General features: G+C 42.5%; 1 protein-coding gene across 1 annotated transcript in view; it reads right to left on the bottom strand.

Annotated features, from left to right (window-relative positions):
• Positions 1–18,914, bottom strand: part of PHIP (PHIP subunit of CUL4-Ring ligase complex) — a 303,792-nt gene that overhangs the window by 116,709 nt on the left and 168,169 nt on the right. Inside the window, exon 20 of the mRNA XM_075923789.1 lies at positions 8,967–9,090. Coding sequence (XP_075779904.1) covers positions 8,967–9,090 — 124 coding nt within the window. The remainder of the gene's footprint in view (positions 1–8,966; positions 9,091–18,914) is intronic.

The following is an 18,914-nucleotide window of genomic DNA, read 5'->3' as shown; positions in this document are numbered from 1 at the left end:
TGCTTTTCTATCTCCTGTGGTTCCTATTCTAAATGTGAATATTGTCCCTCTTCCCAAGAAGACACCAAGGAATTGCACCTGCAAGATCTGGATTTGTGCTTCCTAGTTTTAGACTGGCCCCTTCCTGAAGGATCAGCATCTAAATACCCTGAAACAGATGTAAAGGACTGCAGTGCCATCTGAATGTAGACATTAGTACTTCCATTAGTGATCTGAAACTGAGATTGCCAAACACTACTTGTACCATCTCATTCACGAACATCTCACATGTAAGATTATTTTCCTATAACTTCATATTATAAGGCTCATCTGCTACCACCTGAAAGCATTTTCATCATTGACTCTTGTACATTTCAAGGATGGAATGCCGTAGCTGGTTCCCTTCCCCCTCCCATGGAGCTGGAAGCAACTGGCTTTTAGGCCAGCTCTCCACAGCACTCTTTTCTCCTCCCCCCCCCCCTTCTTTCTGACAGAGGCAGCAAGCAGGGGGAGCAACTAGTTGACCAGTGTGTCGACTAGCCAATAAGCTTTTGGTTATCGGATATTTGACTAGTGGATTAGTCGCTTACATCCCCATTACTAAGTGGAAAAGGAGGGGCTTTGGAGGGGCTTCTGAGTGTAATCTGTGATCGCTGATAGGCTCATGAGTCCTAATAAAATACTGTATATAGAGTCTTGCTCAATTGTGTAGCGCTGAACAAATGTGTGATCTGACGCCTAAGTGATTGCTTTAACTTATGTTTATAATAGGCACATTATTAAGGAAGGCTACTGAGGTCCAGAGTAACCTGGAAGAACATGTTCTAACCCCCGATAGGGGTTGCAGTTTGTGTTGGCAGTAGTAGAGATGAATGCACTCTGAACTCCATTTAGACAAACTTAAAAAACAACAAATGGTCTAGTAGCACTTTATAGACTAACAAAACATGCAGATGATATAATGAGCTTTCGTGGGCACAGCCCACTTCTTCAGATAACCGGAGTCTTATCTGAAGAAGTGGGCTATGCCCTTGAAAGCTCATGATACCATTTACATGTTTTGTTAGTCTATAAAGTGCTACCAGACCATTTGTTGTGTTAAGTTTATCCTGTACAGACTAACTCGGCTACCCCCTGAAGCTTCCATTTAGACAGTCTTGCTTAGATACAGATTCTCCATTAGTTTCTCTCTCCTTACTTGACAAAGTTTAAGTGCCTTTTAAATGCTTTAGTCCATCTAAGATAAGGCTAGTGCACTTCTGACATCTGAAGTGCCACTTCTTATGATATTTAGGGAAGAATGTGGGAAGATGAATGAATTGGTTAAACAAATAGGGTACTTCATGAAGAAATGTAGGATGTGGTCTTAGAGTAACCTTATTTTTGAAAAAGTTCATGTTTGGGGGTTATGCCAGGAGAGCCCCAAGATCTGCTACACATCTTGTGTATGTGACGGTAACAAAGACGGCCATTTTTATTGATGGTTACATGTTCACTATTACATCTAAGTTTTCAAATGGAGGTCTCGTAAGAGAATGAAGTACTAAACTAAGATCCCATGGAGGTATTGGCACTCTGAGTTCAGGACAGAGTTACCAAACACCTTGCAAGAATTGTTGTGTAATTCAATGGGCCAAGACAGAAAGTCTATCCACTTTATGATGAAAGGTTGTGTTGGCTGCAAGGTGTACTCTCAGTGAAATACCTAATTTTCTTTAATTCAAATATGTAATCCAGGTCTAATGATAGAGCAGAGGTGGCATCTCTGTTTTGTTTATTTCAGCACTATGCATGGAATCTTTTCAATTTTTGGAGATAGCTTAAGAGAGTGCAGTGGCACTGTCTGCTGTTTAGCAATACTTCTTTTACCTTTTCTGAGCAAGTCATCTTCTCACTCTAGAAAAATGTAGGTACCTTGCCTCCATGTCTGATGAATTTAAGGGATGTCCACAGAGCTGTCCTGCCAGGAGATGGTTTTCAGTGATGACTAACAAACTGCTCTTTTTGTCATCATGGATTAAATCATTACATTCTGACAGTTCAGAGTAATTTGTGTAATTTGTTTTTGCCATCAAATCTTTATAGTATGCTATTTTGAACTGCAAAGTTGCTTACAAATAGGCCTTGTGACCAAAAAGATCCAATTTTTTCCACCACGCTTTACCTTACAGGGTAGTCCTCAAATGGTGTTGCTTACCCTGCTTGCTGACCACCTCTACCACTAATAAGTTTGGCTGAAGTGTGAAAATAGAAATTCTACATCCTTCAATGGGATATAGTACTTCTTATCTGCTCTTTTACAAGTAGGGGGAACAATTGCAGGTGTTTTCCAGATGGCCTTGCCAGGATTCATGAGTGCCTTATTTATGGGAAGGGCAATTTAGAAGGATGCTGACAAGAGTAATATGTCCACCAACTTTCATTGTGACTCAGCAACCTTCCAGGAGGATTTGAAACATGTCTGCAATTTCTTTATAGATTTGGTGGTGATGGGGGACTTCAACTATCCAGACATATGTTGGGAAACTAACACAGCGGGACACAGGCTATCCAATAAGTTTCTGGACTGCATTGGAGACAACTTTCTGTTTCAGAAGGTTGAAAAAGCTACCAGAGGAGAAGCTGTTCTGGATTTGGTTTTAACAAATAGGGAGGAACTAGTTGAGAACTTGAAAGTGGAAGACAGTATACGGGACAGTGATCATGAAATAATAGAGTTCATGATCTTAAGGAAAGGTAGAAGGGAGACCAGCACAATTGAGGTAATGGATTTCAGGAAGGCAGATTTTGATAAGCTCAGAGAACTTGTAGGTAAGGTCCCATGGGAAGCAAGACTGAAGGGAAAAACAACTGAGGAGAGTTGTGGAAGTATTTCAAAGGGACGTTGTTAAGGGCCCAAAAGCAAACAATTCCGCTGTGTAGGAAAGATAGAAAATATGGCAAAAGACCAGCTTGGCTTAACAAGGAGATCTTGCATGATCTCAAAATAAAAAAGGAGTTGTATAAAAAATGGAAACTAGGACAAATAACAAAGGATGAATATAGGCAAGCAACACGGGAATGCAGGGGCAAGATTAGAAAGGCAAAGGCAGAAAATGAGATCAAACTAGCTACAGGCATAAAGGGAAACAAGAAGACCTTTTATAAATACATTAAAAGCAAGAGGAAGACCAAGGACAGGGTAGGCCCACTGCTTAGTGAGGAGGGAGAAGCAGTAACAGGAAACCTGGAAATGGCGGAGATGCTCAATGACTTCTTTGTTTCGGTCTTCACCGAGAAGTCTGGAGGTGTGCCTAACGTAGTGAATACAAGCAGAGAGAGGGTAAGTTTAGAAGATAGGATACACAAAGAACAAGTTAAAAATCACTTAGGAAAGTTAGATGTTAGCAAGTCACCAGGTCCTGATGAAATGCATCCCAGGATACTCAAGGAGCTGATAGAGGAGGTATCTGAGCCTTTAGCTATGATTTTTGAAAAATCATGGCATACAGGGGAGATTCCAGAAGACTGGAAAAGGGAAAATATTGTGCCCATCTATAAAAAGGGGAATAAGAACAACCCAGGAAACTACAGACCGGTCAGTTTAACGTCTGTCCCAGGGAAGATAATGGAGCAGGTAATTAAGGAAATCATATGCAAACACTTGGAAGGTAATAAAGTGATAGGGAATAGCCAGCATGGGTTTGTGAAGAACAAGTCATGCCAAACTAATCTGATAGCTTTCTTTGATAGGATAACGAGCCTTGTGGATAAGGGAGAAGCGGTGGATGTCATATACCTAGACTTTAGTAAGGCATTTGATACGGTCTCGCATGATAAACTAGGCAAATATAACTTAGATAGGGCCACGATAAGGTGGGTGCATAATTGGCTGGATAACCGTAGTCAGAGAGTTGTTAACGGTTCTAAACACTGCTGGAAAGGGATAACAAGTGGAGTTCCTCAAGGGTCTGTTTTGGGACCCGTACTGTTCAATATCTTCATCAATGATGTAGATATTGGGATAGAGAGTACGCTTATTAAGTTTGCAGATGATACCAAACTGGGTGGGGTTGCAACTTCTTTGGAGGATAGGGACATAATTCAAAATGACCTTAGCAAGTTAGAGAAATGGTCAGAGGTAAACAGGATGAGGTTTAATAAAGAGAAATGCAAAGTGCTCCACTTAGGAAGGAACAATCAGTTCCATACATACACGATGGGAAGCGACTGTCTAGGAAGGAGCATGGCAGAAAGGGATCTAGGGGTCATAGTGGACCACAAGTTGAATATGAGTCAACAGTGTGATGCTGTTGCAAAAAAAGCAAATATGATTCTAGGTTGTATCAACAGGTGTGTTGTAAGCAAAACTCGTGAAGTCATTCTGCCGCTCTACTCTGCACTAGTTAGGCCTCAGCTGGAGTACTGTGTCCAGTTCTGGGCGCCACATTTCAAGAAAGATGTGGAGAAATTGGAAAGGGTACAGAGAAGAGCAACGAGAATGATTAAAGGTTTAGAGAACATGACCTATGAAGCCAGGCTTCATGAACTGGGCTTGTTTAGTTTGGAAAAAAGAAGATTAAGGGGGGACATGATAGCTGTTTTCAAATATCTACAAGGGTGTCACAAGGAGGAAGGAAAAAATTTGTTCCTCTTGGTTTCTGAGGACAGGACAAGGAGTAATGGGCTTAAAGTGCAGCAGGGGAGGTTTAGATTGGACATTAGGAAAAAATTCCTAACTGTCAGGGTGGTCAAATATTGGAATAAATTGCCAAGGGAGGTGGTGGAATCTCCCTCTCTGGAGATATTTAAGAACAGGTTAGATAGACGTTTGTCAGGGATGGTGTAGACGGAGCTTGGTCCTGCCTTGAGGGCGGGGGGCTGGACTCGATGACCTCTCGAGGTCCCTTCCAGTCCTATTATTCTATGATTCTATGATTCTTTTAAACAGCTCCTGTTAAAATCATCTGCTATTGTAGGCAACAGAGGTATTAATGTTTTCATCTGGAGAGGAGCAGGTATTAGTTGCAGGAGTGGCCTCCTGATTTAGGGCCACCTCTGTTTCCTCAAAAATGTCCTTAGGAACCTCACAGAGTTTCACTTCTAGCCCATTGCTCAAAATCAGCAATACCAAAGTCTACTTCACCACTTTTGGTACAGACACCCTCACTGCCTATCCTCCCAACACAGCAACAATTCCTGGTACCACAACAGTTCCTGAAGATGCCATCTTCATTACCAAGATAACTTGGAATTCAGCAATTTCTCTAACATGAGGACTTAGGTATTGCAGCACCAGAATCACTTATTCTCAGTACTGATAAAGTGTCAGTAAATTCAGTACTGTTAAATGTGCCAAGAAATAGATCTGCCCCACCTTTTTCTAATGAGGAGGACGACAATGAGGGGAGAGATGATTTCCCTCATAGCATTCTTCACCGAACCAGCAATCATCAGAACAAATTTACAGGAACAGTAAGGACACTGTTCCAGCGCTATTACCCAAGATTGGTATGGACATCCATGGTTGTCTTCACCAATTCTATTCCTGCCTTCATGGCCCTATTATGACTTTTGGGTTGTATACAGGCAATAAAAGTACAAGACTTCCAGTACCGCCAGGAGGCTGTGTCTAAACTACATCCCTCTTCTCAAAAAAGAGATATAAATTAGACACTTCGAAATTGCAGATGAAGCTGGGATTTAAATTTCCCGTGCTTCATTTGCATAATGGCGGCCATGGCTTTTTTTCAAAAAGGGGCTTTTCGAAAGATCCTGTACTCATTTTCGAAAGATCCTGTACTCATTTTGTCAGGAGTACGGGGTCTTTTGAAAAAGGGTTTTATTTTTGAACGATCCCCGTCGAAACAGCCGTTTTTCTTTCAAAAAGCCCCTTTTCAAAAAAAAGCGGCAGTCACCATTATGCAAATGAAGCACGGGAAATTTAAATCCTGGCTTCATTTGCAATTTTGAAGTGTCTAATTTACATCCCCTTTTTCGAGAAAAGGGATGTAGTTTAGACACAGCCGGAGTGGCAATACCATACCGTACTTCTGCACTGCTTCCTTCAGAGGTGGGCAGCCAAAAAATAGCAATCGCTGACTGAGTGCCCAACTTCGAAGGCAGCAGCACTGATATAAAGGAGACCCTACCATACCATGCCACCCTTACTTCTACACTGCTGGTAATGGTGCTCTGCCTTCAGAGATGGGCTCCCTGCCAGCAGCCCCTGCTGTCCAAAGGACTAAATTTGGTACAACTCTACTTATAACTCACCTCACCTTAGACCAAATGATTTCAAAGCCTATCAGCAAATATACCTACCCTTCACTATCCTTGTTACTAGCCTAGAATTTAGTAAGACTAAAGACAGTCATTGCTTGAAAGGAAGGGGGCATGAAAAAGATACCAATTTTCATCTCAGAGATTCAATAAAACAATGCTGCACCTAATTTTGGAAGGATTTACATAAATCTGAGAATCTGACAGAGATAGGTCATTTGCTTGATGTGAACTTCAGCACCATTCGGGTAATGATGATGTGCATAAGTCATCCTGGACCTCCCTGAGAATGGGGACCTTGTCAACTCATCTTTGGAAATATTTCCCCCTTAGATTGGCACATCACACTTTCCTCAGGCGCTGAGATGAATAAAGGACAAATACACACCTGCAGCCCACTATAAGATAACTAGCCAATTAACCCGTCATAAAACGGGATTTTCAGGTCTCTCCTCCACGTCCTATTCCCTTTCTATCTTGGTCTTCTCTCCTGAGCCTCCGGTCTCTCGCTCCATCTCTCTCTCCCTCTCCCCTCCTCCTACTGCCTCCCCCCGCCTCTCTCAGCTCTCCTCCATCTCCTGCCTCTCTCTCTCTCTCTCCTCCCCTTCCTGCCTCTCACTCTCTTTCTATTCTCCTTCCCCCTCCTGCCTCTCCCTCTCTCTTTCTCTTCTCCTCCTGCATGGGGAGCGTGGAGCCCAAACAGCTGTTTGCGCCGCTTGCTGCCTATGAGCTCCAGCTGCCCCCCAGCACTGATCCTGCAGCCTCCCAGTTGTCCTCCACCTCTACCTCCCCCTCCCTTCTCTGCCCTCGCCCCGGGCCAGGGTCTGTTCACAGCCAGGGGGCGGGGCCTGGAGCCACTGTCAAGCTGCACATCACCGCCCCGCTCCCCTTCGCCTCCTGCTGTGGCGCTCGGCTGACTTCTGCACTGCTCAGCCAGGCCGCCGCGCGGAAGCAAGCAGCCATTTGCTCCCCGCGCTCCCAATGCAGCACGGGGGTGCTACAAGGGGAGCACAGCCCCCAAACGGCCGCTTGTGTTGCTTGCTCCCGCGTGGCGGCCCAGCTGAGCGTCACAGAATTCAGCCGAGGGCCACGATAGGAGGCAACAGCGCCTCTCAGAGGGAACAGCCAGCATTTCAGCATTACAGAGTCACAGACATTGGGCTACTATATATGATGACCGAAGAAAGAGCAAAAGTCCTGAGGGATCGGACAATTATAAGAATAAAGTAAATATGGGATATGAATTTGTGTGATTCAAGGCAACCTCTAACTGAGGAAGCTTAGAAGAAGCTTCCCTTTTGAAAAGGTTATTCCAAAATTGCTCACTAGGAGGTTTCTTGCCTCCTCCTGTGAAGGCTCTAGTACTGACTACTGTCATACACAGAAAACTTGGACTAGATGGACTACTGATCTGCTCTGAAATGACAATTCCAGTGTCCCAGTGCTGTTTTGGATAACAATGGCCTGATCAAACTTCTGATACTGAACTGATTTGAACTAAAAAAATCTGCAGGAACCTTTTGACTACTTTCCAAACTGCTAGCTGGCACTCAAGGAGCCAAGTTAAATAAAGCCTATAAAAGGGGAACACAAAATTACTTGTCTTGTAAGGAAAGACATTTTGTAAAAACTCTGATTTTGTGAGGATGCTCCACTATTACCCTGGTGGAAATCATGAAAGAGCACTCAAAACTACTTATACCCAGTTTGGCGTTCTCATGAGCCATTCATGGGCTTTTTCTTAGCTCTGCCTCCAAATCCCTAAGGGACAGCATTTTTGGCTTTTGTTGTAGTCACAATTTTATTATTTCTCCAGCCAACATGTTCCATGGTAGAAAACCCCCCCAAAAAGTCTAATTTAAAGAATCACACAGACTCTTCCAAAACACCTCTTCAAGATCTCTATTTTACAAACATATTTTTTTAAAGGTAAAAAGGATCTGTGATGGTATATCTCCAATTGGCATGAATCTCAGATCATTATCCCCAACCTCACACCATCTTGCTGCTGCTCTTGTCTACTCTGAAGGAATGTTTTTATATTGCCATATGAATCAGACCTATATTTTTAAAGGTCCCTCAAAAAACTGCTTGTAAGAGAAGGTGCTTTTATGGAAAATATTTGGTCACATTAGTAGCAATAGTTTGTCCCTATTTATACAGATGATGAGAGTGGAACTAGCATGGTTAATTTTGGCATAACTTTTCAACAAAAGTTGAACCTTCCATGAAAACCCATATGATGTACATGTTAGAAACATTTTCTTCCAGTTGTACAACTAAAGCAATATATACCATTTTCCATCTGTGACAGCCTCTAACAATAAGATATGCCCTCATGACCAAGATGCATTGCTCTAATAATTTTCATTTGACAGGATTTTCAGAAACACAACTCACTGCTTGTTTGGAATGTGACTAGCTTTCTGTTTTAAGCACCTAAACTCTATTTCCTAGCTTTCACATGTCTGAATTTTGGTGACATAAGCATTCAGAAAGGGCATAAGCTATCACTGAGCAAAACTAAATCTGTGCTAAAGTTATCTGTCACTTAAAAATATAACATGAACGGTCAGGTAGTCTCTTAACTCTAAATAAGAAACAATATATCCCTATTTCCAGTTTTAATTTTAATTGGCATGAGACGTTTAGAAACATCTGTGGACTCAATATACCAAAATAAGTTATATGGTACTTTCTGTAATAAAATATGGATGACTGTTTACCTTAGGGAAAGAAGGTATTTTGTTCTCTCTTGGAACATGGCTTGTAACGTGCTTTCTTTTCTCTTCAGATCTATAAATCTTTATTTCTTCTTCTCCCTTTGCTGTTCTCCATTCCTCCTGTCTACTGGAAGAGAGAAATTAATAAATGTTAATTTTAGAGTTTCCAGAATTAGGACAAAGTCCTATAGTAAGAGACCCTTTTCTTTATAATTTCTGTGTGTGGAATAGAACATTTATCGAAGTCTTATGTTAAACAATAGTTACTTACTCAACAGTGATAGCATTCTTCCAGATGTTGTCATTAGAGTGGATCCTACTATAGGTGCATATGTGTCGCTCATTCACACTAGCCTTGGAATATTCTGAATAGTAGAGTTTGGCAGGGCCATAGGTGTACATTGTGCTTCCTTGAGTTCCCATGCAAGGGCAAAGCAGGTGGAGCGGCCCCACCCCTTTCTCAGAATTCAAAGCAATCAAAATTTAGGACCCCAAAGAGTTAATGGGAGATGTGTCAGACTCCACACTAACATAAGAACGGCTGTACTGGGTCAGACCAAAGGTCCATCTAGCCCAGTAGCCTGTCTGACGACAGTGGCCAGCACCAGATGCCCCAGAGGGGGTGGACCGAAGACAATGATAAAGCGATTTGTCTCGTGCCATCCGTCTCCAGCCTCTGACAAGCAGAGGCCAGGGACACCATTCCTACCCACTGGCTAATAGCCTTTTATGGACCTAAGCTCCATGAATTTATCTAGCTTCTCTTTAAACTCAGTTATAGTTCTAGCCTTCACAGGCAAGGAGTTCCACAGGCTGACTATGCGCTGTGTGAAGAAGAACTTTCTTTTATTAGTTTTAAACCTGCTACCCATTAATTTCATTTGGTGTCCTCTAGTCCTTATATTATGGGAACTAATGAATAACTTTTCTTTATTCACCCTTTCCACACCACTCATGATTTTATAGACCTCATATCCCCTCTCAGTCTCCTCTTTTCCAAACTGAAAAGTCCCAATCGCTTTATCCTCTCCTCATATGAGACCTGTTTCAAACCCCTGATCATTTTAGTTGCCCTTTTCTGAACCCTTTCCAAGGCCAAGATATTTTTTTTTTTTTGAGATGAGGAGACCACATCTGTACACAGTTCTCAAGATGTTGGCGTACCATAGTTTTATACATGGGCAATAAGATATTCTGTGTCTTATTCTCTATCCCTTTGTTAATAATTCCTAACATTCTATTTGCCTTTTTGACCGCCGCTGCACACTATGTGGAAGTTTTCAGAGAACTATCCACGATAACTCCAAGATCTCTCTCCTGATTTATTGTAGCCAAATTAGCCCCAATCATACTACATGTATAGTTGGGGTTATTTTTCCAACATGCATTACTTTATACTTATCCACATTAAACTTCACTTGCCATTTTGTTGCCCAATCACTCAGTTTGGTGAGATCTTTTGAAGTTCTTCATAGTCTGCTTCTGTCTTGACTATCTTAAACAGTTTAGTATCATCTGCAAACTTTACTACCTCACTGCTTGTCCCTTTCTCTAAATCAGTGGTCCCCAACGCGGTGCCCACAGGTGCCATGGCACCTCCCAGGCCATTTATGGGCGCCCGCGGAGCAATCTGGGCTGGCCCCGTCCCCGGGCATGAGGCAAGTGCCAGCCCCAGGCGTGTGGGCAGCCCCTGCCCCGGGGTCGTGGCACATGCCGGTGCCAGCCCCGGGCGCAAAGCGCCTGGGAAGCCCCTGCTAGGGGTTGCGGCATATGCTGGTGCCGGGCCTTGGCGTACGGCACCGGAGCAGCCCCTGCCCGGGGTTGTGGCACATGCCGGTGCCAGTCCCGGGCGCGTGGCACATGCATGGCCCACCCCCAGGCACGGGGCCCATGAGCAGCCCCGTCCCCAGGTGCCTGGCAGCCCCAAAACATTGGTGACAACTGCTCTAGATCATTTATGAATATGTTGAATAGGATTGGTCCCAGGACTGACCTTTGGGGGACACTAGTTACCCCTCTCCATTCTGAAAATTTACCATTTATTCCTACCCTTTGTTTCCTGTCTTTTAACCAGTTCTCAGTCCAAGAAAGGACCTTCCCTCTTATCCCATGGCAATGTAATTTACACAAGAGCCTTTGGTGAGGGACTTTGTCAAAGGCTTTCTGAAAATCTAAGTATACTATATCTACTGTACCCCCTTGTCCACGTGTTTGTTAACCCCTTCAAAGAACTCTAACAGATTAGTAAGACAGGATTTCCCTTTACAGAAACCATGTTGACTTTTGCTCAACAAATTATGTTCTTCTACAAGCCTAACAAATTTATTCTTAACTATTGTTTTGACTAATTTTCCCAGTACAGTACCGACGTTACACTAACTAATCTATAATTGCCGAGATCGCCTCTACAGCTCTTTTTAAATATTGATGTCACGTTAGCTATCTTCCAGTCAGTAGGTACGGAAGCCAATTTAAGGGATCGATTACAAACCACAGTTAACAGTTCTGCAATTTCCCATTTGAGTTCTTTTAGAACCTTTGGGTGAATGCCATCCGATCCCGGTGATTTGTTCACGTTAAGTTTTTCTATTTGATCCAAAACCTCCTCTAATGACACTTCAATCCACGACAGTTCCTCAGATTCATCTCCCACAAAGGACAGTGCAGGTTTGAGAATCTCCCCCAACATCCTCAACCGTGAAGACTGATGCAAAGAAATCATTTAGCTTCTCTGCAATGGCTTTATCATCCTTGATTGCTCCTTTTGTATCTCGATTGTCTAGGGGACCCACTGTTTTTTTAGCAGTCTTTCTGCTTCTAAAGTACTTAAACATTTTGCTATTTTTTTTTGAGTTTTTGGCTAGCTGTTCCTCAAAATCTTTTTTTGTTTTCTTATTACAGTTTTACACTTAATTTGACAGTGTTTACGTTCCTTTCTATTTATCTCACTGGGATTGGATTTCCATTTCTTGAAAGATACCTTTTTGTCCCTCACTGCATCTTTTACATGGTGATTAAGCCACAGTAACACTTTTTTAGGTCTCTTGCTATGTTTTTTAATTTGGGATATACATTTAAGTTGGGCCTCCATTATGGTGTCTTTAAAAAGTTTCCATGCAGCTTGCAGGGATTTGGCTCCCGTCACTGTGCCTTTTAATTTCTGTTTAACTAACCTGCTCATGTTTGTTTAATTTCCCTTTTTGAAATTAAATGCCAGAGTGCTGGACTGCTGAGGTGGTGTTCCCACCACAGGAATGTTCAATGTTATTGTATTATGGTCACTATTCCCAAAGCGGTCTTGTAACAGTACCTCCCAGACCTGGATCCTGCACTCCACTCAGGACTAAATCGAGAATTGCCTCTCCCCTTGTGGGTTTCTGTACCAGGTGCTCCAAGAAGCAGTCATTTAAGTCATTGAGAAATTTTATTTCTGCATCTTTTCCTGAAGTGACATGTACCCAGTCAATATGGGGAGAACTGAAATCTCCCATTATTATAGAGTTTTTTATTTTGGTAGCCTCTCTAATCTCCCTTAGCATTTCAACGTCACTATCACTGTCCTGGTCAGGTGGTCGATAACATATCCCTTATCTTTATTATTGGAGCATGGAATTACTATCCATAGTGATTCCATTGAACATGTTGATTCATTTAAGATTTGTATTTCATTTGATTCTACGTTATCTTTCACATATAGTGCCACTCTGCCACCCACACGGCCTGTTCTATCCTTCCGATATATTTTATATCTCGGTATGACTGTGTCCCACAGATTTTCCTCATTCCACCAGGTTTCTGTGATGCCTATTATGTCAATCTCCTCCTTTAATACAAGGTACTCTAGTTCACCCATCTTATTAATCAAACTTCTAGTATTTGTGCAGAAACACTTTAAAAATTTGCCACTGTTTATTTGTCTGCCCTTTCCTGACGTATTAGATTCCTTTGTATGTAGTTGTCTGTCTGCTCTGGCCCCTTGTTTCTCCTCTCTCCTCCTCTCTCTCACTACAGCCTAAAGAATCTCTATCAATGGATTCTCCTCTAAGAGAAGTCTCCGTCCGATTTACATACTTCTCCGCCCCAATTGGCTTTCCCCCCCATCTCCTAGTTTTAAAACTGCTCTATGGCCTTTTTCATGTTGAGTGCCAGCAGTCTGGTTCCACCCTGGCTTAGGGGGAGCCCATCCTTCCTGTATAGGCTCCTCCTCTCCCAAAAGTGTTCCCAGTTCCTAATAAATCTAAACCCCTCTTCCCTACACCATCATCTCATCCACACATTGAGACTCTGAAGCTCTGCTGCCTACCTGGCCCTGCACGCGGAACTGGAAGCATTTCTGAGAATGCCACCATAGAGGTCCTGGATTTCAGTCTCTTTCCTAGCAACCTAAATTTGGCCTCTAGGACATCTCTTCTACCCTTTCCTACGTCATTGGTACTTACATGTACCACGACCACCGACTCTTCCCCAGCACTACACATAAGCCTATCTCGATGCCTCGAGAGATCCGCAACCTTCGCACCAGGCAGGCAAGTGACCATACAGTTCTCCCGGTCATCACAAACTCAACTATCTATGTTTCTAACAATCGAATCACCCACTACTAACACCGGCCTCTTCCCAACAACTGGCGTTCCCTCCCCCTAAGAGGTATCCCTAGTGCGAGAGGATACCGCAACATCCTCTGGAAGGAGGGTCCCAACTATGGGATGGTTTCCCTCTGTTCCCATTGAATGCTCTGCTCCCCTGAGCCTTTCATCCTCCTTAAGAGCACTGGGGCTCTCAGACTGGGAGATGGGACAGTACTACAGTGTCCCGGAAAGTCTCATCAACATAGTTCTCTGCCTCCCTTAGCTCCTCCAGTTCAGCCACCCTGGCCTCCAAAGCCCAAACTCGGTCTCTGAGGGTCAGGCACTCCTTGCAACGGGTGCACACATACGCCACCCACCCACAGGGCAGGTAATCATACATGTTATACTCGACGCAATAAACAGGATAGCCCCCTCTCTGCTGCTGGGCTTCTGTCTCCATTTTTCTTATGAATAAGTTTAATTATAAACTGGGCTGCTTTTTAAGTGTCTGGAATATAGATTATTATAAAAGTTATGTTTAAAGGAGGTCAGAAGTCACTAGCGCCCTCTAACCTTCCCCTCTAAACTCCCGGTCAAAACTCCCTGTTTGCTGCTCCTGTTCGCAAGCTCCCTGGTCGCTGACTCACAGCTTTATAAATCCCTGGTAGCCCCTCCCCTGACTAAGGCTCAGCCAATTAACAGAGGCTTCTAGATTTCAAACCTTTAGAAGCTCACAGCTTCCAGCTGCCGGCCACAGCACACACTCCTTCAAACAAACAAACAAACAAACAAACAAACAAACAAACGCTTGTGACTTGTTATTATTAATAACCATAGTTACTGCGGGGTAAATGCCTACACTCTTCCTTCAAGCATGTGTTAGTGTGGCTCCCACTATAGGTGACTGCCAAGCTATATCCTTTTCAGTATGATGGGCATGAAGATTATCAACAGCATCAGTCAAAAAAACTAGAGCATGGCTATCTCAAAGTTTGCATTTGACCTAGCAGCCTGGCAGATTTCAGATACTGGTGCATTCCAGTAGCAAGCTGAGGATGCTGCTTCAACTCTGACACAGAATGAGCTCTATCAGTCAAAGAGGAACATAAAAGCAGTTGGTTCCACAGCGAGATACATGGTTATCCATTTTGAAAGCTTTGGCAATAAAATGGCCAGACATCTGGGGCAGCCATCTATAGATACAGACAGACATGAGTATGTTCTGAAAGATTTGCTCCTGTCAATATAGTATCAAAGGTTCAGGATAAAGCCAAGCTGTAGTTTCGTCTCCCCTTGCATGTAATATGGCTTTGCAAAGAATAAGCTCATTCAAATGGAATTCCAAACCACCATGGGGAAGAATTCTGCATGAGCTCTCACTACTATTTTATCTCGAAGACCAGGTCTACACTCACAGGGATCATTGAATCAAGATATGCAACTGCACCAATGTTAATTACGTAGGAGTAGACGTACCTTGCTTCACGTTTCACCACCATCCCCACAATGGAAGGCCGATGGGAGCAAAAGCTCCTGTCAGCTTCCCTTGTTCCTTGCAGAAACAGTAGTACCAGTAGCTGGCAGGGGCACCCTCTGAGTTCAATTTAGCGAGTCTTAACTAGACTCACTAAATCGAATTCCGGAAAATCAATCACGGCAGCATTGGTTTTCCATCTAGCGAAGACACTGCCTAACAAATTAAGTAAAAAAGGTTCTGTCTTGAGTTCCTTTAGTATGTTTAATAAAATATAAAAAAAATTTGCAATGGTATGCTTCCCATGAGCACTAAGAAGACTGAAGTCCCACATCTTGTTTATGATTGACACTATTTAATGTAGGACAGTGATCATGAGCAGGGCTTGACGAACGGCGGCGAAAACCGCTCGCCAGCCCCGTACTGCGCATGTGCAAAAGCCGCAATGCGCATGCTGCGAATCAACGGGGCACACGGCTGAAATCTACTCGCCACGGGTGAGTAGACTGTATTTTTTGTTGAGCCCTGCTCATGAATATCTTAAGAACATTTGGCTAATTTATTTCATTCAAATTAATACAAAAATAGTCTAGAATCTTCTTCATCGCATCTTGCACTGAACGTTAAGCCATGTCGGGCTGCCCATATTGAGAACCTTTTTCATCTACAGGAGTAGGTTTTCCTCCTGAATAGTTCCTTTCAGGGACTACTTGTGGCTGATGACTGCTAGTCCGCTTTAGAAATCTGCCAGGTTACTGTTATTCCTGGAAGATGTAGGACTGTCCAAGTTATTCTATACAGGGAGCATCAATTCCATAGCATGATCACTCTCTTTCTGAGGTGGAAGATAGCAGGTGCTCATTTGTTTCTTCATGTAGTATATTTCAGTCATATTGTCTCAATATCCGTGCTACTAGGATCAATGACACAGATGTCATCAGTCTGACTAAGTTCTACAATGTTTCTGTGTAAATTCATTTATTCTGAGTCAAGCCATTGTGTAGATGGTCTGGTTCGTACCCAACCCAAGCGAGATTTGTATGTTACTAATGCTCTGGATTGTGTCAGGCTCAAAAACACTAGTCCTTTCTGAATTTTGTTGAGATTGATCTGCCAAATTAGTTTCATGAATATGTAGGATGGAACTATTACTGATGTTTTGCAGGAGAGTAGACTTATCTGAACAGGAATGTGACTCAGTTGAAATCTGGCAAGTGGAATCACGTGTGTATATATGGCCTAATAACATAAAGGTGATCTAATTCTGGGTTTGATAGGCCCTTTTTATGGCGAAATCCATCTTGGTGGCTATGAACTCTATCATCTAAGATGGGCTGGAGAGCAAAAGAGATGATTTCTTGTAGTTCACCAGGAGGGTCTGGCTAGGCAAACAGGCAGATGTCAAAGCTGAGACTCTTCAATGCTTCCTGCTGTGATCTGTCACTGATCAGCCACTCATCAAAAATATGGGTAAACATGAATGTTCTGGCAGACCAAGTGTCAGCTCCTGCTAAGGCTTTAGGCTTCAGCAGAGAACGGTCAAATTTATTCTTGGAAACCAGCCTTTAATCTGTCTGTTAGTATGGTTAAAGTGGGTACTGAACTTATAACCATGTGTTTAGACTTTACAAAATGCTTGTAAATTGCTACATGCTGTAATCTCAGCTATAGTAGCTTTATCATATCCTTCAGGGTAATATTTAAGTTTTTGTTTTGTAACTATAAAAATGTTTGCTCTCAAACTGTGAACCCAGTCAGGAGGATCACCTTCTAACCACCAAGAAGGTCTATCAAAACTAGAAGTGCCATTGTGGGACAGTCCAATACAATTTTTTTTAAGTGTCCCTTCAACAACAATGAAGAAACTACGTACAAAAAGGCTCATCTCATAAGCTTGAATTTGGGAAAACAGGAACAAAAAGAGCTGACAAGAAAAATTTTCACCTTTCGTTAGCCGTTTTAACTTCTGAGTAACAGATGCCCAGGGTCAACCTGGGTTACCCTAAAATGCATTCAGACTGACAGATTACTACAAATCGGGCACTTTTTAAAACCACAAATTGTAACTCATCAGTGTATATGATTTGTAATATTTGATGTACTGCAAACAACTAAGGCCATCTATACTCTACAAAATTAATTTGACCTAACTTATGTTGCCATACAGTCACTGCAATTACATCACTTGTGCATATCTATATTTGGTTCTTGTGTTAAGAGTGTGCATCTTCATCAGGAGCGCTTGTATCGATTGTACAATCAGTGTGAGGTATTGCTGGATGACTCCTGAAAGCCAGTAACAGTAGATGTAAACAACGCGATGTCTACACAAACACAGCACCAATTTAACAATATCAACCTTGACATTACGTCGCTCATACAGGTGGAGTTCGTTAAATCAGCATAGAAGGACAGTTACATTGCTGGGGATGGAAATTTAAGTATAGATAATTCCATAGTTAGTTCTTTGTAAGAGGCCTGCCATTGACCTATCCCTGTAATACAGACCAGACCTAAGTCCATTTTCCAGTGGCAAGACAGACCTGAATGACCAAAAACTCAGTCTGTGACTCCCAGTGCTTCAGGACTTCACATTTGTTACTGGGTTTATCTTTCTCTCAGTATATGCACAGCCACTGAATAGCATAGTCATTAGCTAGGAGAAGAGTAAGTAGCCCACTGTCCAAGTTAGTCAGTGATGAAATGCAGTGATGAATCTCTGTCACATGTCATATGACTGATGAGGGGCTGAAATCTAATTGTAGATCATTCAACCAATTTGGGTTCTCTGTCCTGAAGCTGGAACTCACTGTTTTGAGTACTCAAGATAGCAGAACATCTTCTTCAGAGGCAATACTATTTTGATAACTAGGTATTTCTTAAGTACTCAATGCCATGGAGAGTCAGAAGGGCAGTACTTTGAACCAATAGTGATTCGGTCCTACTGTGAATCACAGGAATTTCCTGGACGCTGGGTGGGGAAACGGGGAAATACCTGTTTTGTAAATTAAGAGCTACAAATCAATCCTGTGCTTGGAGGATGGAATAATGGAGGCAAACCTAACAATCCTGAGTCTGAAGCAGCGTAAGTATTTATTTAGTATCTTCAAGTCTTGATAAGGCAAAGACTCCCTTTCTTCTTCAGAATGAAGAAATAGCAGAAGAACAAACCTCTTCCTCTGTTCTCCTGTGGAACTGCTTCTACAGTTCCCAAACAAAACAAGATCATTTCGGACTGCAAAGAAGATAACTGAATTGTGCAGTCATGGGCAAAGATATCCAAAATTCATTTGTTGGGGATGTGATCCTATCACAAAGAGGAACAAGTATTTGTTGTGTCCATCTATAAGAGTCATTAAGCTATTACAAACAGGAAGAGTTTAGCTCCAGGGGTAACCTGCCTGTCCTAACTGCTTTCATTTTTTGTTTCTGAGAACCCCGAACAAAGAGCCTCTTTCAAAAAAAGAAAAGTATATAAAATGGAGACGTGTAGGACTCATTGTAACAAAGTTCTGAAAATGAAAAGCTGATCAAACAGTCCAGGTTCCATCTTACAGCCACAGACAGAGCAGAAACTGGGGGAGTGATGTGGCCACTGTATCATTTATGCCCTCACTTGGAAGCAAGAGGCAGCACGGGGTACATGACTAAGCCCATCAGACACTCTTATTCAAAACATTCAAAGCTTGCACACATGAGAAGTATGCATACCACAGAGAAAGCCAAACTGATAAATACTGAAATAATATTAATTTCTCTATTTTTCTAGTGAGAAACTGAATTCATGAGTGCATTTCCTGGATTTAGTTAGCATTCAAACAGCAACTACCTTCCATACATGGCTATGTTGAAGTATGCTCAGTTCACAAAAGGAGTTTTTTTTATCTGATTAGAAGTACTAAGCCGATG

The sequence above is a fragment of the Pelodiscus sinensis genome, chromosome 3 (genome assembly GCF_049634645.1).
Source record: "Pelodiscus sinensis isolate JC-2024 chromosome 3, ASM4963464v1, whole genome shotgun sequence".
Lineage (NCBI taxonomy): Eukaryota > Metazoa > Chordata > Testudines > Trionychidae > Pelodiscus > Pelodiscus sinensis.
The sequence above is the reverse complement of the archived record's forward strand: the minus strand, read 5'-3'. Positions and strand labels throughout refer to the sequence as shown.